General features: G+C 32.8%; 3 protein-coding genes across 6 annotated transcripts; 2 read left to right on the forward strand and 1 right to left on the reverse strand.

The window, feature by feature from the left end:
* On the forward strand, positions 1-770 carry LOC126759470 (DNA-directed RNA polymerases I, II, and III subunit RPABC1). The gene has a single exon (XM_050474299.1). The coding sequence runs from the start codon at positions 88-90 to the stop codon at positions 718-720; it is 633 nt and encodes a 210-aa protein (XP_050330256.1). The 5' UTR covers positions 1-87; the 3' UTR covers positions 721-770.
* A 447-nt stretch (positions 771-1,217) lies between these two features.
* Positions 1,218-3,476, reverse strand: LOC126759423 (zinc finger protein 566-like). 3 transcript variants are annotated; one of them, XM_050474213.1, is made up of 5 exons: positions 3,075-3,470; positions 2,893-3,024; positions 2,739-2,819; positions 2,356-2,652; positions 1,218-2,288 (listed from the first exon to the last, which is right to left on the reverse strand). In XM_050474213.1, the coding sequence occupies exons 1-5, from the start codon at positions 3,324-3,326 to the stop codon at positions 1,320-1,322; spliced, it is 1,731 nt and encodes a 576-aa protein (XP_050330170.1). In that variant the 5' UTR covers positions 3,327-3,470; the 3' UTR covers positions 1,218-1,319. The 3 variants fall into 3 exon arrangements, with proteins under 3 accessions (XP_050330170.1, XP_050330169.1, XP_050330171.1); XM_050474212.1 differs by having other exon boundaries at positions 2,356-2,688; XM_050474214.1 differs by having other exon boundaries at positions 2,148-2,278; positions 2,356-2,688; positions 3,075-3,476.
* A 3,270-nt stretch (positions 3,477-6,746) lies between these two features.
* Positions 6,747-17,780, forward strand: LOC126759414 (zinc finger protein 566-like). Of its 2 annotated transcripts, XR_007666995.1 has the most exons (6): positions 6,747-7,158; positions 7,216-7,347; positions 7,576-7,950; positions 8,517-8,636; positions 12,071-14,327; positions 14,581-14,642. XR_007666995.1 is itself a non-coding variant. In XM_050474203.1 (5 exons), exons 1-5 carry the CDS (start codon positions 6,886-6,888, stop codon positions 15,556-15,558), a joined length of 1,878 nt encoding a protein of 625 aa, XP_050330160.1. In that variant the 5' UTR covers positions 6,748-6,885; the 3' UTR covers positions 15,559-17,780. The 2 variants fall into 2 exon arrangements, 1 of the variants encoding a protein (XP_050330160.1); XM_050474203.1 differs by lacking the exon at positions 12,071-14,327 and having other exon boundaries at positions 6,748-7,158; positions 14,581-17,780.
* The last annotated feature ends 431 nt before the right edge of the window (positions 17,781-18,211 follow it).

Genomic DNA, 18,211 nt, shown 5'->3' on the forward strand with positions numbered 1-18,211 from the left:
TTCTATAAAAGCAGTTGTCAAAGTAAGCATTGTGGGCATCCAAAATATCATCATTTAATTTTTGTGTGTTTCAATAAAGTTAACGAAATGGATGATGAAGCAGAGACTTACAAGCTTTGGCGCATTCGTAAAACTATAATGCAACTTAGCCACGACCGCGGATATCTGGTAACACAAGATGAATTGGATCAAACGTTGGAGCAGTTTAAAGAAATGTTTGGTGATAAACCCAGCGAAAAGCGGCCAGCACGTTCCGACCTTATAGTTTTAGTGGCGCATAATGATGATCCAACTGATCAGATGTTTGTTTTTTTCCCGGATGAACCGAAAATTGGCATAAAAACTATCAAAACATATTGCACGAGAATGCAAGAGGAGAATATACATCGCGCGATCGTAGTGGTGCAAGCAGGCATGACACCGTCGGCCAAACAATCTTTGGTTGATATGGCGCCGAAGTATATTCTAGAACAATTTCTTGAATCGGAACTTCTAATCAATATTACAGAACATGAACTGGTTCCTGAACATGTTGTAATGACACCAGAAGAAAAGCAAGAGTTACTAGCACGTTATAAACTGAAAGAGAATATGTTAATGCGGATTCAAGCGGGAGATCCGGTTGCGCGTTACTTTGGTCTCAAACGAGGACAGGTGGTTAAAATTATACGTTCGTCGGAAACAGCTGGTCGTTATATATCTTACCGACTTGTTTGTTAAAATTAAGTTTTGGGTTAAGATGTAGAATAAAAAATCATTTTGATAATGTATGAACCTAATGTTGTCATTTCTAGCAAACTTTAAATAAGGTGTTGTACCAATTTCTTAGGTCTGTTATATGATGTTTTCAAATTTTGTGGTCATGCAACTGGAATTCTGATTTTAATAAATCTCTATATGGAAAATTTCCGATACGCAAGTATATGCCTACCAGAGATCTGCATGCGGTGGCCGCAATTATTGTACACTTAGTCAATACTTCTTGCTTCTGCGACTGAACACTGCATTGACTGCATTGAAACAGCAGCGATGCCGATCTCTGATGCCTACTGACAAAATTAAGATTAAGAAATTAACATTGATTTCTCGTAAAAATTTTTGCAAATGAGCGGTAAAATAAAATTAATAACAGTTAATAATAATACATAATGTATTTTTTTTTAGAAAATATTAATTTTATTTGTGTGACCTTTTTTCTTTAATAAATTTATATGTAATTCTTTTCAGCAAAAGCTTTAACGAATGAAGGGAAACTTTAATAATTTAATTAATGCAGTTCCATTGTTGTTCTTATTTAAGTATTATCAACTATTTATGGACTAGTCAATCAGCGACTTGTTTAAGTTTGCTAACGATGTTCCATGTGATTTCATATGTCCGCTAAGACCTGCATGTTGTGCAAAACGTTTCGTACAAATCTTGCAAACAAATCTCTTTTCTTTATCATGAATATATTTGTGCTGACGTAATTGTTTCCTAGTTGTAAATCCTTTATTGCACACATTACATATTTTGTCTTTAACTTTCATATGTGCGTTCATGTGTTCTGTTAATAAACCCTTTGTGTAGAAAGGTTTGTCGCAATACTCGCAATTGTAACGAGGTCGGTTTTCATGGCGTCGCATGTGCGTACTAAATAAAGACGATGTTCGTAGACTCTTGCCACATATATCACAAAAGTAGGGTTTCTCACCTGTGTGTGATCGCATATGTATTTTTAAATCTGTTGATGTTGCACAAGATTTGCTACATATTTCACAATTATATGTGTAGTCATGTACGTGCCTACGTAAGTGTACAGTTAAGTTAGCGGCAATCTTAAATTCGTGACCACATATGTGACATTTGTATGGTAAGGACCCATTGTGGGTTGATAAATGTATCTTATATTGTCCTAAACTGGAAAGTATTTCTCCACATATTGAGCATTCATAGGGCGACACATTTACTTCAATGAAAGCAATGTGATCGTAGTAAGAGTATGGTGATTTATAAGCAATTTTGTTTCGTTTACAACGTAATTTTTGTTTCTTTTCGTCTGAACATATTTTTCGCAATTTTGCAATTTCACTTTCAATATCCTTTTGTGTCATACTTAATCCAGTATCCAAATTAAAATCATTATGTATACATTCCAAAGCATCACTGCGACGATTATTAAACCTATATGTAATGTCATTTTCATCCCAAAGACATGGAAACTTTTTATAAAGTTTGGCTAAAGCGATATACTGATCATCAGTTAATAGGGGCGGGTTTGAAATAGTTTTCCTAATTTCTACAGGTTTCTGAAAAAAATAATAGTTTTAGTTCATTTATGTAAAATCTAATTACATTTCGTAGGACTTGTCATACCTTTTGCGCTTGTTTCTGCAAACGCGGTTTTTGTTTTATAAAGGATTTGAGATCTGTGAGCCAAGCGGGGGTGTATTCCCGACCTTTGGCTTCATAAATTTGCATTCGAATAATCTCAGTATGAAGTTTAAATCGGAATTTTGCTACTAACTTCTGAATATTTTTCCATTCTTCTGGCATACCAACAGTTGAGGCTATATCTTTTAATAAATTCTCTTTCTCTTTTTTTGTTGGTTGCCTAATTCTTTTATCCCATAATGCTGGATGTTTTGCATAACTTGAAAATATATCTGTCATCTTGGAAGTTTGGAACAAATTTTTAAGTTCATTCACCTGTAAATGAATTTTTATTATTTATTATTACTTTATGCCCTAAAACTTACCTGCTCATTTCTATAAATTACTGAGTCATTAGGAGTATTACTAGAATAATCGGTATCTACGGATTCCTCAAAATAATTATCCTAGAAAGTTAAAATATAATTTCCTTATTAAAATTGGAATAAGATATAACATTTTTTTTATCAATTCGTTTACATCACTGAATCCGTCCCCATATTCTTCTGGAATAGCCGCATCTTTATCTACTTCATTGCTTATATCTTCAGAATCTAATTCTATTTCAACTCTTTCAAAGCCATTCAAATAGCAATCATTTTCATCTTCATCCTGCAAAAATTCAATTTTTACCAAAATTGTGTAAACATACTTATGGTTACCTGCAGTTCCATTTTATCATCCGACACATCGATTTCCTTAGTTGTTGTTAACGCTTGGTGGTCGATATTTTTGGCATTTTGATTATTAATTTTAGGAAAATGGTCTTCGCACATATGATGAATAAATTTTTCCAACTGAAGGAAAGTATATTCACAAAATACACAATTCAGAAAAAATTTTTGATTTTCTGCAGATAATAAAGCAGATATTTCTCCACATTTTATTTCTTCCTTTTTATAATCCATAGTCATTAGAGCAGCACTAAGTAAATCAGCACACAGACTACTGTTTTAATACGAATTGTGAATATTGGAATTTTAAGAAATATTTTTAATATTATACGTCTAGTAGTCCCATAAGAAATGTTTTAACAAAATTTGTAAACAAACAGATTGAATACGTAGTGCAACGTTGCCGTATATAATTTAAAAGTAACTTTCCCGACATAAAGGGTAGGATATACTAACACCCTATTCTCGTGGCCTCACAAAAACTATTGTGAGGTTTTCCGAATGCTGAGGTTATATCAAACGTAACAATGCTCGCAATTACCTCACAAATTTGTGATGTAACTTACGGTGTTTGTACATTTAACTTCCTTCTAAGTATAGATGAAAAGACATTTACATATTCATGTTTAAATAATTCGGTCTTGATTTTGTTTGTATATATGTGTGTATGTAATTAATAGGCAAAATTCTGATTTGTTTGGCGCCGAGAAAGAGGAAGTCCTCCTGATTAAAAAATATTAAGGGTTATAGGCAATGCCGCAAATGCTTAGTTTACGAGATATTCGACTTCAAAGTTCAAAAATTCGCAAAATTCGAACATTTCAACAAGCTATTTTACCCCGTTAAACACACTTTTCGCACATTTTTTACTTCAAATATATTAAATTAAACTATAAACATTTGTATATTGCTTTTCACGCTCGTGTGTGAACATCATTTATGTGCTATTATGAAATTAAACACAATAGACTGCAAACTACATCTGTCAAATATTAAAATACACACGTTCTTATGGGCAGTGTTATTTTGACAGCTGCACGACTACACGACTGCAGGCCGACAGTTGTCGTTCTAGCTAACTTCAATATCCTCCTATTTTTGCCAACGACAGTACGACGACAGTAGAGTTGAAGTAGAATGGAAGATAGAAAGAGCAGGTAATATGTAAAATGTAAAATTATTCGCAGCTCTAACAAACTTGATGTTATTTTACAAATAAAAGCATAAAATAGCTATATTATAGCTCTAATTTAAAGCAAAAATATTGACCTATTTACTTATTTTTTGCATAAAAAATTTCACTTTGAACAAAATATTAAAATTTCATTGAACTGAAAGGTATTAGTATGGCAACAACGAAATTGTGTACATGCAAAATGGACAACTGCGTTGTTTTGTGTACATGCCGGCCATTGTGTTGTTGTTGCTTCTCAAAATGTACATGCAGTAAGATGAACAACGACGTTTTCAGTTCACTGTCGTGCTGCTGCAGTCTGTCGTAGCCATTGTGTTTACACTTTGAGATAGATAGATAAATTAATGAGGATTGCACCGCGACCTAGGGTCTATTGTGCCCTAACAATTATGAGGAAATGGAGCGCTGCCATATGATAATAAGCAAATATGAGCAATTCGCTGAATTTCTCTATATCGATATAATTCCTCTTTCTTTACTTAGCAATCTTAGTTCTAATAAAAACAAATGTGTCTATAAATTATATTTCAAATTAAAATGAGTGTAAACCGTCTTTCCATGTATACGGATTTTTTCTTATATAAATTTAATAAACAACTAGGTAATATTATATAATAATATTTCGTAATAAAATAATAAAATATTTAGGTTCCCCCGGGTATTCGCTCGATCAGGGCTATTTTTTTAAAGTGCGGCCGAAGGCCGCCAACGCAGAAAAGAGTACTGCGCGAAAGTACTTCAGTTACACCGATATGATATAAATTTTATTCGGTAGTTGTGCGATTGCGATTTACTCGTGTATGGGCTTGTGCGCATACCAATCCATGTTCGCGAAAATGTTTGATTTTTTACGATCGGTGTGCATACATGTATGTCGTGTATGGCGCTGTGTGCAGACAACATCTCATTTCGTCGGTCGCCGAATAAGAAAGATCGCAGAGAAACAATTTTCTTTTTGCTTGTCGCACATATTCACTAGAACGAACGCAAAATGGATTTGTATGTCGTGTATGGCGAAACGATTACATACAGATCGAACGCACATGTGTGTCGTGTATGGCCACTTTTACAGAAAAGTGCTTCTCAATTCTTGTGGTGAGTGCTTTGTTCTTTTTTTCTTGTGAGGTTTGAGCAAGAATAACCGCACAGCAAACCTCACAAACCAGTAGTGAGTTTTTCTCAAAATAGGGCTGTTACCTCCTTCGTTAATTACCATAGTCAGCTACTAAAGATTTTTCAAAACCCTGGGGTGGTAGTGCTCCGTAAAGAGTCGTAAAAGGTCGCGGTCACTATTCTTAATCTATAACATAATACAATACTTTCAAATATTAGTTCATTATGCATTGCTGATATTTTTCATTATAACGAATAAAAAAACTTAAATGTATTTCATGTCACTAAAATTATAAAAAAACGCTTTGTTCATTTATTGAGTAATTTGCAGTTTTATATAAATGAGTTTCATATGCAATCAACGCGATTACTGCAGGGTTAAGAGTTTCTTAAAGACCTAGCTGCTACAATATGCATACGCTGCCGTATGTTACTGTCAAAAAATTAACGAAATTCAAATGCATAAAGAACGGACAGTAGGCTTTGAAATGACTATAATGTCCTTACATGCAGAAGAGATAAGTGTAAATAAACAATTTGTGTTTTGATTTTATATTTCGTTTGGGTTTTCCAATTCAAAAACTAATAGAAAATAAAAATATTTAAAATGCTTACTTCTGTTTTAGACGGAATATACATATTTACAAAAATTAATGAAATTAAAAACAAAGTTCGGTCATGTTCAGTGAGGGAAATAAACAGAAAGAGGAAAGGGGATGGTTTTTGTATGATTCCTAGAAATCAAGAAGAGGATCGACCACACCGTTGTTTTATATTCACGCGATTGAAATAAAAGACATATCGTTTGTCGTACAAACATTTCTTTTTTTAATAATTTTGATTAAATTTTGTATAAAACATTCGTCGTCCTCCGTCTTCAAATTCAAAATGATGTATCTGTTGACAAAAAGCAAAAACAGCTGATTCCGTACGGAAAATGCGACCAGTTTCGCATTTTCCTTGAGCAAATGAAGTTTTGTAAGCTTAACGAAACTTGATGCAAAGTACATTATAGTTGCAAATACAATTTATTATTGGGACAGTTTCTTACGCTAGCTTCAGATTGCTTATTCACATTATAGTTAGGCCTTAAATCGGATTCAAAAAACTAGCCGAAACTTTTGTGCATATATCAAGTTCATATCTTTCTTTCGAAAAGGACACTCGAGTTGCCATTTATACATATATACGTGAGTTCCCATGCCCCTTGACGGCTTTAAGAAAATCTAACTAAACGGCGTGGGGATAGTTACAGAACGCGATTGCATCAATACTGTTGTAGGGTAACTTATATAAAACTTGCAACATGCTGTTTCATTTTCTGAATCGACATTTCGAATAGTTATCGAGTAAAATTACACAAATCCCATATCTAAATTATTTTTTTTAACAGATTTGTTTACAATTTGGTCTTAGTTGAGGAGTTTTTAAATAAAAAGAGTAAAGTTTATAAATATAAACAAGTGGTATAAAAAATTCAAACCATTAAACATGGAGATAGAGAGAAACAATGCTAAAATTCAATGCAGTGATTTCAAGAAATGCGGGGAAATAGCCACATTGCTGTCGATTGGAAAGCCGGACTTTTTTTTGAATTGTGGTTTTTGTGAATATACTTTCATTCAATTAGATAATTTTATCCGCCATATGTATGAAGACCATCACAACGAATTTCCTGGTTATGAATTAAAACAAGATCCCAATGAAATGGAAGAAATAATGATGGAGGAAAAGTACAACACAGAGCCCGAAGAAATCGACGATGTAAGCTTAATAATGTGAAATCGCAAAAGCAAATCAATAAATATATATTACTTTCAGTATAATAATACCAATGATTATATAATAAAAGGATTTGAAAAAGTAGAAATTGAAGTGGACATGTCTGAAGAACACGTTCCTCTCGATATTGGAGACAATTTTACAAAAGAATATTGGGATGAAGAGAACCTGGTAAATTTATATATATTTTTTTGTTATGAAAAACACCGATATGAAAATTTACACTTCTTACAGATGTAGTTTCCGAAACGTATTGTATGAAATATATTGTGTGGTTTTCGGATTGACAAATTTTTATTTTTTATATTTAAATAAATCGCTATTTTAACTTAGTAACTCTACATTCTTAAAATTATCAGTTAATTATAGGACTAATATTTTCTATTTACCTGTTCATAGCTTGAAAATAAGATACACGGAGGTGAATTCCAAAAAGGATGTAATAAGGTGAAATTGCCCTCTGAAAAAGAAAACACTCGTAACCGACAGCATACAAAACAACATAACAACAAGTTATTAGAAGATGCATACAATAGTGAAGAAACTACTGATGACTTCACGATATCTGAAAAAATTATTGAAGTAGAAAGAATATCTAAAGTTAATCGTCGGCGAAATGATAATAGAAAGAAAAACATATTAAAAGATGATAAAATCAAAAGCGAAGGAAATGGTAATGACTCGGAAATTCCACAAGAAATCGAAAATTTCTCTTACTTCGAAGAAAATAGCCATGTCCTGCCCAAAAATACACTTGAATTAAATAGCAATCAGGTAATATTACTAAATAATACTACTAATATTTTCAGTGCAAATGATATAAATTATTCTATGTTGCCTTTCGAATTTATCTAAATTTCTTAGCGTTAGGTAACGGTAGGCACGATTTGTTCAATATCGTGCAATAATTTTTTTAATGTGCAACTCCCTATCGTGGTGTCTACTCGGATTGGACAGAGATTTAACAGTAGTCCATAAACTGTTTGCGCCGGCGATGATATTGCAAGAGTTCGGGTGCTCTAACCATTTCCTTCGCATATAGTTTACCAGTTGAGATTCTCGAAATAGCAGCTCTTGGCCAGATAAAATCTGGGACAATTATGATGACGTAGAACAATCTGAAGAGAGAATTCATAATTAATAATAATACATACATATGTTTCGCATAGGTCGGTTCGTTGAGATAATTGAAGTTACATATTTTAAAATGTACTTATTTGTAGTTCAATCGGATTTAAAAGCTTTTAGTAATTTTCACTAAAAAAAAACAAATTATTTAACATTTTTAGTAAGTACACAAAAAGATCTATATCGAATTCTCATTGTATTCTTATTGGCAGCTGACTGGCAATTCTTACAAATCAGATGACTCTGATGTCGAAAAAGAGTTAGAAGAAACTCAAATCTCAGATTCTGGGCATAGTGAAGATAAAAGAAACGAGAGTTTATATGAAGCACAAGTAAGTTTATTTCGATTATTAGTATTTATATTTCTTAATATAATAATAAATTTACTAATAGTGATGGAATTACGAAATGTATACATTACGCTATTTATTATATATTTCAGAAAAAAATATTTGTCTATTTTCTGTGATATATGTGTTATAATATATATGTAACATATTCAAACCTACGAAATTCATATAAAATTATTCAAAATACTATTTATAAACATATGTAAATTTTATTTTTTGTCGGGTTAATTGTTTTTTTGGTTGAAAATTTGAAATATTTTAACAACCCATGAGGCACAAAAAGTTATCGATGAATTTTTAATGCATTTGAAATAATTTTTATACTCTCGCAGCATGTTCCTATGATTATAACAGTTTTGTTCTTTAGTTTAGTATTTGCATCACCTAAAACTAATCGTGATAGATATAGCATTAAGTATATACCTTAATCTCCTCCTGCAAAAAAAAATCGGATTTTCATATAAAACTCACTATTATGGCTAATTTAAAAAAATAATCCCTGCAAAAAAAGAAAAACGTGTAAAAAAATCTCATTTTACATGTAAATCTATCTATTCGTATTATCAGAATTTTCATGTATGTATATGTATATGTATAACTGTTAAAAGGAACAAACAAAAAATATTCTGGGAATGGTAAAATCAAAATAATAAGTTGCAAATTTAGATCGAAGTTGAGAAAATATTTAATTCCGTCGCCAGTTTCAAATTCGTATTACGATAACATGTTGTAAAATAAGCCTATATTTACCTATGGAATTTAGAGTTTATTGCAAAAAAATTACATAATTAATCATCAGGTGCAAAAAACGTAAAACCGTGTAAAAAAAAGGTAAATAGCAGGTGTTTAAAAATCCGTGCAGAAAGGAGATCAAGTGTATTGTTGTATACAGCCGTTGACAACTAATTAGAAACGCTACGTAGTTTGAAGTAAATGATATTATTTTCCAATGGATCACTTATTTTTACTGTTTTTTAACTCATTTTCTTGAAACTTACGTTAAACTTAAACTCTAATAGTAAAAATGTTAATTAAAAATCCTTTTTTTTTTGAAGATTTTAACAAAAATGTGTAGAATCAACGATTTGAGTGCGATAGCTAATTAGAAACGAAAATATTTTATAAGCAAAAAATTCTTCTATTAAAAAAATTGCTTACTTTCAGTTACTATTTTGTTACTTAACCCTTTTACTTTAATACTGCTTCACATCCACTGCCAATTGACGTTATAAGACTCTGACAGCACACCACTAGTGTTGCTTGCCATGCCGTCCTAATTTCATCAAAAAGGACATCCATATTTGTGATATTTTTGGTACCTACAGCTTTTTTGACATCAACAAAGATGTGTTCTCTCCAAAACATTCATGGAATTTTTAACAAAAAACTTTTGTGTTGTGTTCCCGTATGTTTTGGATTGTTATTTTGTTGGAATTTCCATAGAACATGCAAATTCTTCCTTAGTACATGGCAAAATGACATTTTTTAGAATGTCGACGTATTTCTCCTTTTTTGAAATTAATCCATCAATCTTATGGAGCGGAACTACAACATTCCTGGGAAAAAATTCCCACACCATGATTGATCCTCCATCATAGTTCACTACCCGCAAAACATAGCGAGGATCAAATTCTTGATAGATTGGTCGGCGAACATACTTTCGACCATCAGGATCTATGCGATTAATTTAGGTTACATCGCTTCAAAAAACATACTGCCATTGATTTGTTGTCCAAGATCAATAATAGTTGGAAAAGTCTACGCGTTTTTACTTTGAATTTTAGTCAGAAGCGGTTTCCTGCGTGCTGCTCTTCCGTGAAGTTCAAATTCGACCAAACGGAATTTATTTTCTTGGATATTTGGCCATTATATTCGTTTTAAGGTTTATGTAGAATGTTAGTGGAACTCTTTTTTGGGCCTTTTCGGGCGATGGTAGTAACTCAGCGGCCTATTTATGTTGAAGTTTTTGAGGTTATTCTTTGCGTGTAACATTGGAAATAGTTTTAAACTTCTTTACATATATGCCTAAGAGCATTGAAAACAAATTTTTTGACCTGATTCAAAATTTCTTTGTACATCTTTCCAGACTGACGAAGGTCAAAAATGTAGCTGCGAGGGGTAGGTGTATAGCTGCAGTTTTTTCTCATTAAAAAACTTGATTAATACATTTTAAACCACAACTTTGACACACATGCATACCAGATATCAATAATATTATTAATAACAAGAAAAAACGTTAACTTCAGTTGCACCGAAGCTGACATACACTTCACAGGTGCATTTCTTTTAGTAACTATGTGTTCAGTTTTTATGGAAGCTATAAGCTATAGTAATCCGATCTGAACAATTTCTTCGGAGATTACATTGTTACCTTAGAAAATAATCTATACCAAATTTCGTGAATATATCTTGTCAAATGTGAAAGTTTTCCATACAAGAACTTGATTCCGATCGTTCGGTTTGTATGGCAGCTATATGTTATAGTGGTCCGATATCGGCAGTTCCGACAAATGAGCTGCTTCTTGAGAAGAAAATGCAGTTTGCAAAATTTCAAAACGATATCTTAAAAACTGAGGGACTAGTTCGTATATATACAGGCAGACGGACGGACAGACAGACAGACAGACGGACATGGCTAAATCGACTCAGCTCAACATACTGATCATTTATATATATACTTTATAGGGTCTCCGACGCTTCCTTTTTGGTGTTACAAACTTCGTGACAAACTTAATATACCCTGTTCAGGGTATAAAAATTAGCACCAGAAGGAATTTTAATTCTTTAAAGAACTTCTTCTAATTAGCTGTCGCACTTAATTTACCTTCTATATGGTAACGTATTTAATATTTGATAAAAAATTAACTTCAACTGCACAACTACAAAAATCAGCGAATTTTGTATATAGTAAATAGAGTAATGCAAACAATGCAAGACTTTTAAGAATATAAATAACGGTATACAAAAACATTTAATCATTAAACTCATCAGCCACATACAATAAAGGGAGCGTTTCTAATTAGCTGTCAACGGCTGTATATATGTAAATGATGATGATGACGAGGTGAGTTGAAATCTAGGTTACTGTAGGCTCGTGCAAACAATGTTGTGTTAAAATTTCGATATCTTGATGAATAATAATAACTTCGGGACGCACACAAAGCGACTTTAATCGTATACGTATAAAGTGCCATAAATAAGCTCCACTTTTGTCAATATTTTACAAGTTAACGAAATGCTTATGACTATAAAAAGTGAATACTATGTGATATATACTTACATACATATACACATACGTGTGTATGTAGGATATATGTAGGATAAGTTTATACATTAAGGATTATGGTATATAATATTTCAAAAATAATATTGGGTGGTATACATATATGGTAACTGTTACAAATGGTTTTTTTCAGACGAAAACAATACTGAAGCCCACGAAAGTAACAATACCAAATATCATTTTAAATGATACACAATGCCAAGTTTTAGCGGATATATACAAGACACACACTTGTCTATGGGATGAAAATGATATCGCATATCGGTTTGGCAATAGACATAAAGAAGCATTAAATTCCATACTAGAACAATGCAATGAAACGTGTGGCTTAAGCTTGACTAATAATGAATTGCAAAGTGAAATTGTAAGACTGCGAAAAATAACTTCGATAGAAAAGAGACAAAAAATTCTTTGTAAAAGAAAGAACACTAAATTCAAACCTCACTGCTCATATTATCGGCACATAGAATATCTCGAAGTGGATGTGTCACCTTTCGAATGCACAATATGTGAAACATTGTTTCCTGGTTTGGGTAAACTGAAGGTGCATGTAGCATCTCATGATGGTTCGCTGCCATTTATATGCTCGCTGTGTGGACATGGGTTTCAGCTGGCAAGTAATCTAACCATACACTTGCGAAGGCATGTACAAGACTACACATATACTTGTGATATATGCAGTAAATCTTTCGCTACATCCACAGATTTGAAAATACATGTCCGGTTCCACACAGGTGAAAAGCCCTACGTTTGCACTATCTGTGGCCAAAGACGTTCAACTGCATCACACCTATTTATACACACTTTGCGGCACCAGAATCGACGACGCCACCAATGTAAGATCTGTTCAAAGACTTTTATCGAAAAGGGAACTTTGAAAGATCACATGCTTTCGCACTCACAAGTCCGTAATTATATATGCGATGTATGCCAAAAAGGATTTAAAACCAAAAAGCATCTATATCAACATAAATTAATACATGCTGCAGAAAAGAAATATGCTTGTGCATTTTGTGGAAAACGCTTTTCACAGTCGGCTGGCCTTAAAGGACATATGAAAACACATGGTACAAAGCTTTCAGCAACTTAAACAGGAGATAGTCTCATTGTTTGCAATAGAAATATGTTTTTTTAACTTAATAAGTGTAAGAAATATTGTTTTCAAAATAATAGTAAAATGGGATGTTCGTCTCGAACGCATTTAAGTAGTGTAAAATCCTTCGGTGTTTAATTTATTTAAATATTTCTTGTACGGTTAAAATGTTACTCCCATACAATTCTAATAATATTAACTTAAACCATTAAATTTTATTTAACTTAAACATAAGTTTTATGAACTTTTTAATATATAAAAATATATTTATATTATACAACAAAATAAAATATCATCTGAATTTATAAAAACAAGAAACCATGTATAGGTTAAATAATGGGTTGTCAAAAAAGTCTTGCGGTATTTTTATTAATATTTTTTTTATTGAAATTGAAATGAATTTTTGATAACTCATGCCCAGCTCTTGACCGATGCTACGGCTGCTACTATGCCGGTCTCTTTCGACCAATTCAGCGATTTTATCGCAATTTTCGACGACAGGCCTTCCGGAGCGTGCCGCATCTTCGACCACCTCTACACCAGAACGAAAACGTTGAAACCATCGTTGTGCGGTGGAAATGGAAACCGTATCGGGTCCATAAACTGCACATATTTTATTGGCGGCTTGAGATGCATTTTTGCCTTTATCGTAGTAGTACTGTAAAATATGCCGTATTTTCTCTTTATTTTGCTCCATGTTTGCCACGCTATAACTCACGAACGACTTAAAAGAAACGACAATCAATCAAACACGTGTTAGCGCGTGAAATGAGCTTTCCAAAAAGGTATAGCATGACCCGATGCGACGAATAAAACTAGAACTACGCGCTTTCAGCGCCAATTAGCGAAAATACCGCAAGACTTTTTTGACAACCTAATATTATATTAGCTGAAATGTATCCTATAAACATCCATGCGTTTTTGTTGTTGCAATAATTTTGGCGTTGCATGGTCATGCCCACTGCTTAATAGTTGTAGCGGTTATTTGATACCCTGTTTAATAATAGTTATATTCGGTTACATTGGAACTTAGGGTTATACGCTTGCCATACCGTGAAATTTAGAAGAACCGCATTTTAGGGTTACATTCACTGACTCAGGAAAACATGTCGATAATGATTCACAATTGAAAGTGTTTAAGGCGTATTCAAGTGATAACTTCATTATTAATAGTTGTTAACATTTTTTTGTGGCAAAGAATTAAGTTTTCTTTACTTTCGTGGGTTTTAGTTTCCTCTCATATATAATTGGTTATAACTTAATTTTAAAAACAATTTAAAATTTTTAAGAAAAAGCGGTAATAAATAAGTAAATCTTAAAGAATATTAGTCTCAAAACATTGTTTTATTTATTGTCATGTATATTAGTATTTATGATAGACCTTAAAGGTCAATCCTTCTATTCTCTTTTTGAAGATGGGGAAGTGATTCGAAGGTGGTCTTTTTAGACCTCTCGTCTTTACGTCTTCACTATGTGTTTGTTCATAAGAAGTCTTCACCGATTTGAACGCATATATTTTAAAATACATTATATATATTCTTTTATTTCAGGCTAAATCAAAGACAGCGATTATGAAAATGACGATAACTACGGATATTACGCTAAAAGATGAGCACTACAAACTTTTGGCTGAAATATATGAGGCGAATAGGTGCCTTTGGGATGAAGAGGATATCGCATATCGGTTTAGGAATAGGCGTGAGGAAGCATTAAAATCTGTACAAAAGGAATTCACTGAAAAATCTGGCCTGAACTTGACCTTAGAGGATTTGGAAAGTCAAATTGTACAGCTGCGTAGATCTTGTTCGATTGAAAAGAGAAAAAAAATTCATTGCAAAAGAGACAAGTTAAAGTTCATACCCAATTGTCCATATTATCAGCAGATAGCCTATCTCGAGGTTGACGTGCCACCTTTCGAATGCAAAATATGTGATAAGTTACTATCGGGTTTGGGTCAATTCAAGGTGCATGTCGCTTCTCATGATGGTTCACTGCCATTTAAATGCCATCTCTGTGGACATGGCTTTCAGTTAGCATCTAATTTAACTGTGCACTTACGGAGGCACGTGCATGATTACACGTATAATTGTGAGGTGTGCAATAAGCCCTGCGCCACAACGACCGAATTGAAAATTCATATGCGTTCGCACACCGGCGAAAAGCCCTTCGTTTGTTATATTTGTGGGCAAAAGGCTCGAACATCTTCCCAACTTTTAGTGCATACGCTGCGTCACCAGAATCGACCGCGTCACAAATGTAAACTGTGCTCTAAAACATTTTATGAAACAGGAACATTAAACGAGCACATGAGTATTCATCGGAATATCAGAGACAAAATATGCGAGATATGCGATAAAGGTTTCACCAGCAATAAACAATTACGCCAGCATCAGCTTATCCATAACGTCGAGAAAAAGTATGCCTGCAAATTTTGTGAAAAGCGCTTCGCTCAATATGCCGGCCTCAGTGGGCATATGAAAACGCATGGCACAAAATTATCTGCGAGCGTTCCTGACAATTTTTTATAGGACTAAAAATTTCTGCGCCTAAACTTTACTAAATATGTCTAAGTTTAAATTAGTAATATTTTTCAAAAACAAACTAAAAATTTAAATTGATTATGTATCAAAATTCTCTCTTCCGTTTTTAATATAATAATTTTCCCAACAGTTGGGTCGTAACAGGAATGGGTGACAGACTTTACTCCGGCAGAGCGCTGTAGATTCGGTAATATTCTCAAAAATTAATTGAAGAATGTTTTCTGCCGCTACAATATTAAGTTTTTTGGCTATGTAAAGTTTGCGTTTCACTAAAACAGGGGTGACCAAAAAATTTAACCCCAGAAACACACGACAACAATATCAATTACAACAACATTGTTCTCATGATAAGAAAAAATATGTACTTCGAATTAAAACTTTATTACTAAAGCTCAGTCAGGATCGGAAGGACCTGTCCGAACCGTTCGATAACAAACGAGGTTTCTAAAAGAGTACAACTGCTGGCATACGCCGATGATATTGATATTGACTCAACATTAGTTTTGCTTTCTCCAGACTGGATAAGAAAGCGAAGCAGATGGGTCCGTTAGTGAACGTGGGCAAGTCGAAATATCTATCCAAGTGTAGAAGAACCTGGCTGCACTTGGTATCTCGAATTGGCGTCAAATTGTTAAAAGAAGCAACAATTGGCGCGCTGTTGCCAACTCGGCTATAACCGCGTAGCGGTGTCTACGCCATTAAAGAAGATCAATGTGCATATTGTTCTTAAAATGCTGTGTTTGTTGTAAAAAATGTTGTTGGGAATGTTAAATTATTTTTCTTATTCTACACATTTCAATTTAATTAAGTGCATAGATCCTTCGGAGAAGTTTTCATTTTGGATTCTATTAAAATACATTTATTTTACTTTCTCATAAACGCATCAGTACTTAGACGATTAAGCTGCAGCTTTTCTAAAAACTCATTTACCGCTTTGTAGATTTCCTTCCTTATTCCGTTGCTGTTGTTGTCTTACGTATATTAGTATTTTATTTAATTTTTGCGTCTACATCCACAAACATGAGGAAATTATTACTTGTGATGCATAAAGTGTAGCTTAGTGTTAAAACGATTTCGTTTATTTTCTACAAGTGGAATTGCTTGTACATCGCTTTTTTTATCGCTAAGAAAGCAATATATTAAATTGTATATTAAGTGCTTCTCGTACGAAACAATTAAGTAGAAATACTAGGAGACGCACACAAAAGGAAATTAGCTGTTTTAAAATTTTGTTTATCCATATTTCAAAAGCAATTTAAGTCATGAATCCGCTATTCGAAGACAGCTACTAATTAAAAAAAAATCAACATGTGCATCCTGGCCGAAAATCCACTTTTTATTTTGTGCTATACAAAAAAGTTTACGTACACACAACTTCCGCAACTATTCATGCTCTGAAAATCCAACTAAAACAAATAAAATGTTCAACGATACTATAAAGATTTAATATTTGGCGTAGCAACGTCCTTCACATCTTCCATAAATTCCATCTGAATAACTATCATCTCGGATAATTATCTTACGACTTGTATTTAAAGGGGAATAGAGCACATGCATTTGGCCAAATTATTAACAAACCGTCATCGAGTGTAGAGATAATTCAAACATTTGGAAATTCTGGAACTTTGCAAGTAAAACCACGTTTAGGTTGTTCAAAAAATTAACAGCCAGCGATGAACGTTATTTACTGTGTGTCATACATGCACAACCTAAGCAATCGACTCCAAAAATACAGTACTAAGTATTACGCTCATGATGGCGTGTCAAAATGTGGTCCACAAAAATGGGTTTTAATGGCTAAATGCGAGTTAATTAAAAAAAAAGACACAGACGTGCAGTCCGAAAATGCTTCGGCCTTTTATAGTAATTAATATTAATTTACTCAAAAAAAGTTTAACATAATATTCCAAAACTTTACGGATACTTTTTTGTGATTTTTTTTTATCCTTCTGTTTTTTTATTACTTTAGAAAATGAGAAAATTGTTGTAAATATACATATATTTGTATGTATGAAATATGATAATCAATTTGTGTTTTTATGTATAAGAGGGGATAGATTTGGTCAAGGGGCTATACTAGTATACTTTCAAAAAAAATATTTTTTTTTTGCTTGTTCGATAGTTTATATTTCCAAAAATGTCGGCAAGGTTTTTGAATGGCAGCGTTCTAAAGAGCGAACGCTTGCAGGTATAAAAATATATAAGTGAAACTTTAAGCGCGTTTTTCTCGAAACGACATTTTTCAAAATAGCTCACCTCATAGCTCAACGAGAAATTGATCGATCGACTTCAAATTAAAACTGAGTAGTGTTGAATAAATATTCTATACAATGACTTACGATCTTTTTGATTGGTTGGAAATTGTCAAAAACAACAATTTTTTACTTAAAATAACGAAAATTTTTCACAACTACGCCATTTAAATTTTTGATATTTTTCAGAACTCGTAGGTCATTGTATAGGAAATATCTTCAACTTTAATAACCTTTTTGAATTTGTTTCAGCTACTCTGAAGACTGCACATAACTCCGTTATTTTTCAACATTTTTGAAAACAAAAAATCTTAAAATATACCTTATTATGCCCAAAGAACTTCGAAACATTCGATCAAGTACAGTCTTTCAAAAAAATTCACAAAAAT

The sequence above is a fragment of the Bactrocera neohumeralis genome, chromosome 5 (assembly GCF_024586455.1).
Source record: "Bactrocera neohumeralis isolate Rockhampton chromosome 5, APGP_CSIRO_Bneo_wtdbg2-racon-allhic-juicebox.fasta_v2, whole genome shotgun sequence".
NCBI lineage: Eukaryota > Metazoa > Arthropoda > Insecta > Diptera > Tephritidae > Bactrocera > Bactrocera neohumeralis.

What these genes read in the sequence shown, in the direction of transcription:
- LOC126759423 (XM_050474212.1), bottom strand. Translation starts at nt 3,326, where the DNA reads ATGACTATGGATTATAAAAAGGAAGAAATAAAATGTGGAGAAATATCT. An exon ending in ATGATAAAATGGAACTGCAG is followed by an intron (nt 3,025 to 3,074) that starts GTAACCATAAGT and finishes GAATTTTTGCAG; the next exon opens with GATGAAGATGAAAATGATTG. An exon ending in TAATTTATAGAAATGAGCAG is followed by an intron (nt 2,689 to 2,738) that starts GTAAGTTTTAGG and finishes ATTCATTTACAG; the next exon opens with GTGAATGAACTTAAAAATTT.
- LOC126759470 (XM_050474299.1), top strand. Translation starts at nt 88, where the DNA reads ATGGATGATGAAGCAGAGACTTACAAGCTTTGGCGCATTCGTAAAACT.
- LOC126759414 (XM_050474203.1), top strand. Translation starts at nt 6,886, where the DNA reads ATGGAGATAGAGAGAAACAATGCTAAAATTCAATGCAGTGATTTCAAG. An exon ending in AGCCCGAAGAAATCGACGAT is followed by an intron (nt 7,159 to 7,215) that starts GTAAGCTTAATA and finishes TATTACTTTCAG; the next exon opens with TATAATAATACCAATGATTA. An exon ending in AGAGTTTATATGAAGCACAA is followed by an intron (nt 8,637 to 14,580) that starts GTAAGTTTATTT and finishes CTTTTATTTCAG; the next exon opens with GCTAAATCAAAGACAGCGAT.